Source organism: Pelecanus crispus, chromosome W (genome assembly GCF_030463565.1).
Source record: "Pelecanus crispus isolate bPelCri1 chromosome W, bPelCri1.pri, whole genome shotgun sequence".
NCBI lineage: Eukaryota > Metazoa > Chordata > Aves > Pelecaniformes > Pelecanidae > Pelecanus > Pelecanus crispus.
In genome coordinates, this window is record NC_134675.1 from 20,643,718 (window position 1) to 20,648,587 (window position 4,870).

A 4,870-nucleotide genomic window follows, 5' to 3' on the forward strand; every position below is an offset into this window, starting at 1 on the left:
CCAGATGTAGGAGCTTCTCAGTCCAGCTCACAGGACTGGTCTCTGCATGTGACAGGGTTTTCCCTGGCGGCCCCTTGGTGTGATTCCTAGGAGGGGTTCATAGCCTTTGGGCACATTCCAACTTGTCTGTGCCCCAGCCCCATCTTTTGGTGCCTGTGGTGGGTTAACCTTGGCTGGGTTCCAAGTGCCCACCAAGCCACTCTCTCACTCCCCCTCCTCAGCAAGACAGAGTAAGAAAATAAGATGAAAACGCTCATGGGTCGAGATAAGGACAGGGAGATCTCTCACCAATTACCATGACAGGCAACACAGACTCAACTTGGGAAAGATTAATTTAATTTATTGCCAATTAATCACAGAGCAGGATAATGAGAAATAAGAACAAATCTAAAAACACCACCTTCCCTCCACCCCTCCCTTCTTCATGGGCTCAACTTCGCTCCCAACTCTTGTACTCTGCTGCTCCTTCCTCTTCATGCTGTTCACCTGCTCCAGTGTGGGGTCCCTCCCACAGGGTACAGTCCTTCATGAACTTCTCCAAAGTAAGTCCTTCCCCCGGGCTGCAGTTCTTCACAAATTGCTCCAGCGTGGGTCCTTTCCACAAGGTTCAGTCCTTCAGGAACAGAATGCTCCAGCATGGGTCCCCCATAGGCCGCAATTCCTGCCATGAGCCTGCTTCTGCTTGGGCTCTCCCTGGGCTGCAGATTCCTTCAGGGCACATCCACCTGCTCCAGCGTGGTGTTCTCCACAGGTGGCAGGGTGGCTATCTGCTCCACTGTAGACCTCCATGGGCTGCAGGGAGAAAACCTGCTTCACCATGTTCTTTACCACGGGCTGCAGGGGGATCTCTGCTCTGGCACCTGGAGCACCTCCTCCCCCTCCTTCTTCACTGACCTTGGTGTCTGCTGGACTGTTACACATTTTTCTCACTCCTCTCACAGGAGTAACTGCAACTGTGTTGGACAGAGCCAGTTCCAGCCAGCTCCAAAACGGACACGCCGCTGGCCAAAGCTGAGCCAATCAGTGATGCTGGTGCTGCCTCTGTGATAACATATTGAAGAAAGGGTAAAAAATGCTGCGCAGCAGCTGTGAGAGGAGTGAGAAAAATGTGTCCGGCAGACACCAAGGTCAGTGAAGGAGGGGGAGGAGGTGCTCCATGCACCAGAGCAGAGATTCCTCTGCAGCCCGTGGTAAAGACCATGGTGAAGCAGGTTGTCTCCCTGCAGCCCATGGAGGTCCATGGTGGAACAGATATCCACCTGCAGCCCATGGAGGACCCCACACCAAAGCAGGTGGATGTGCCCTAAAGGAATCTGCAGCCCATGGAGAGCCCATGACAAAACAGGCTCTTGGCAGGACCTGTTACCCCGTGGAGAGGAGCCCATGCTGGAGCAGGTTTGCTGGCAGGTTTTGTGACCCCATGGGGGACCCATGCTGGAGCAGTCTGCTCCTGAAGGACTGCACCTCATGGAAGGGACCCACGCTGGAGCAGTTCATGAAGAACTGTAGCCTGTGGGAAGGACCCACATTGGAGAATGTCGTGAAGGACTGTATCGCATGGGTGGGTGTCACGAATGCAGGTTTGTGAATCCTGCTGATTATGTCAATTCACTATGAATGAGTGACTTTACACAGTTTGATTTAGTAACAGTTATAATTTACTTGTAGCAAATCTCAGAATTTGATTATAATGTTTTTAATAGCACTCAATCATCAATGATTAATAAAGTGATTAGACAAAATTGATCAAAACAGTGACTTAGTTACAGATTTGAAGATGGCAAGGTTCACTCTATTACTACATGGAAGCGCATAAAAGAAAATTAAATCACACTTAGTTAGAATGATTCATAAAGGGATTGCGTATATATGGAATAAGGGGGACCCTCCCGTTGAGTCACGAGGTTTAGAATAGACCCCCTTGCTTTCTAAACTCCTTCTCAGAGAGGAGCCTAGGTGCAGCTAGGTCTAGTTTTAGTCTCAGACTTGGTCAACGGTTTATATGAATAAGGATAATATATATATGTATATCTAGTACATAGAAAAAGTGTATAAAGGAAATTGGGTTACATGAGAGAGAGAGAGGGAGAAATCGCATGTAGGGGATACGGAAACCCTCCCATTGAGTCACGAGGTTTAGAATAGACCCCCTTGCTTTCTAAACTCCTTCTCAGAGAGGAGTCTAGGTGCAGCTGGGCCCACTCTTAGTCTCAGACTTGGTCAACTGATTATGAGACTAATGCTATAAGAATAATACAGCAGTATAAAACTCCCTTTAAAATTAAATCATACATCTACAGACTACTTAAATCGATTCACGCATGCACACTCACAAATATGAATGCATATATGAAAATAGTATACCTATTAAAAATTCCCCTCGAGTTTAGTGAAATACTCGCATCTAATGCCTTGGCATTTTTCAACGGGCAAGAGTAGAGCCTCGAGGAGTGAAGGGTTTCAGCCCAGGCTCCACTGTCAGTCTTCGGCAATGGAGTTCTGGTTGCAGCAGACTTTCGGAGTCTGCTAGTTTCGCTGACTCTGAGAGGCGTTTCGATCAGAGGGAGATGCTGGTGCAGCCCGCAGCAGTCCAGGAGAGCTCAAAGGGCCTCACTTAGGACTGCTGTTTATAGGATTGTGAGATGATTGACTTTAATCACCAGTAAATTTCCATCCGAGCCACAGTTTGGATCTGTAGTTGCTGGAATTCCAGTAACGATGATACCACTCTGTTTCAAGGCTGTCAGGGGTAGCTGTTTGTTCTTGCTCCCCTCATTAGCCATAATATGAAGATCTTGATAAGGACAGGGCCGCTCTCTGCTTCAGCCATGTAGGAGTTTCTGGTACAATTAAGGGGCGCTTAACTGACTAACTCGCTACACAAAAGCATCGGCCTGGAATTCCTGAGATTGTAAAGCCATTGAAGAGAAAGAGGAATGGAGGGGGGGGATGCACCACCACAGTGGGACTCCACACTGGAGCAGGGGAAGAGCGTGAGGAGGAATGAGTGGCAGAGACAACGCGTTGTGAACTGACTGCAACCCCCATTCCCCATCCCTCTGTGCCACTCAGTGGGGAAGAGGTAGATAATTTGGGAGTGAAATTGAGCCTGGGAAGAAGGGAGGGGTGGGAGGAAGGAGTTTTTAAATTTGTTCTTATTTCTCATTATCCTATTCTGATTTTGATTTGCAATAAATTAAATTAATTTCCCCAAGTCGAGTGTGTTTTGCCTCTGATGGTAATTGCTGAGTAATCTCCCTGTCCTTATCTTGACAAGCTTTTTTGTTGTATTTTTCTCCCCTGTCCTTGTTGAGGAGGGGGAGTGATAGAGTGGCTTGATGGGCACCTGGCATCTAGGCAAGGTCAACCCACCACAGGGAAACATTGCAGTACCCAGAAGGTCAGGTCTAGTCCATGGTTATGCCTGAGGTAGTAACTGTTAGATCCCTTTTATTTTTTAAAGGTATGTTTACTGATATTTTTGTGAATGGAAAAAATATGCAGCTGAGTACAAGAGATGTTACTGTGGATGTGCTAATGAATGTAGATGGCCTCAAAGGAAGGGTTATAAAGGATCAAATAGACTAAAAGGCTTAAAAAATAGAGTGGAAAGATACTTCATTTTTTTGTACAGTACTGCTCAAGAATTTTTTTTAGCATATTTAAGAATATCAAGAGTATATTTATAGTATTTGTTATTAAAAAGGGGGCCAAAATAATTTTTAAAGACAGATGTCAGTGATAGTTTTGTTATGAGACACTCTAGAGTGTAAGACAAAACTGAATAGAGAAGTACTGGTTATGGTTTCTGGGTGATAAAAAAATCTGATTTCTGAGTTCCTCTCTCAGCTCCTTTATTGGCTAAAGGCTCTATTTGTGATCAGTCTCTGTTTTATTTTTAGGAGAGTAGCACTGTGCTTAAAATGGACATAAATGGAGAGACCAGAACTACCATATCTACCCTCCCTGTACCTCTTGCAGAGGTCAGTTCTGCAGGCAAAACAGAAGCAGAGAAACCACGATGTTCCAGTACCCCCTGCTCACCAATGCGACGGACAGTTTCAGGCTATCAGATCCTTCGTATGGATTCTAACTACCTGGTTGGCTTCACAACTGGAGAGGAGCTGCTAAAATTAGCCCAAAAGTATACAGGAAATGAAGATAATAAAGGGGAATCCAGGCCTAACTTGCACTCTAAACAGCTTGATTCAGGACTTGCATGTTCCTCCCGTTTGTACAAAACTAGAAGTAGGTACTATCAGCCATATGAGATCCCAGCAGTAAATGGGAGGAGGAGGAGACGGATGCCCAGCTCAGGGGATAAATGCACTAAGGCTTTACCATATGAACCTTACAAGGCACTTCATGGTCCCCTGCCTCTTTGCCTTTTAAAAGGTAAAAGGGCTCACTCTAAATCCCTGGACTACCTCAATTTAGACAAAATGAACATCGAGGAACCTGCTGACACAGACATGCTACAATACCAGCTCCAACACCTTACCCTTAGAGGGGACCGTATGTTTGCAAGAAATAACACATGAACTATGAACTATGAACTATAATCTAAAATTTAGAACCAGTTTCTGGTTATTTCTCTGTTGCTGCAAAAATCCACTGTCATACTGTGTACATGTACATGACTGTCCACATTGTAGGTGGTATCAGCTAAATGTTATCAGAAAGTAATTTATTTGAATAGAATTTTGACAGTGCATTGTGTTACAAATACTTGGAGGGAAAAAAACCTTTCCAGAGCAAGCAGCTTCTAATGCAAATTTGACTGCAGCTGGTGGATATTTCTTTGGACACCTTTTAACAAAGAAAAGGCTTTTGGTTTTTGGATTGGGGGGGTGTACAGTTATCTAGTATT

General features: G+C 45.3%; 1 protein-coding gene across 1 annotated transcript; it reads left to right on the forward strand.

Annotated features, from left to right (window-relative positions):
- Window positions 1-3,414: 3,414 nt before the first annotated feature.
- Window positions 3,415-4,541, forward strand: LOC104034595 (macrophage immunometabolism regulator). Its single transcript, XM_075725597.1, has 2 exons — window positions 3,415-3,429; window positions 3,903-4,541. The coding sequence occupies exons 1-2, from the start codon at window positions 3,415-3,417 to the stop codon at window positions 4,539-4,541; spliced, it is 654 nt and encodes a 217-aa protein (XP_075581712.1).
- The last annotated feature ends 329 nt before the right edge of the window (window positions 4,542-4,870 follow it).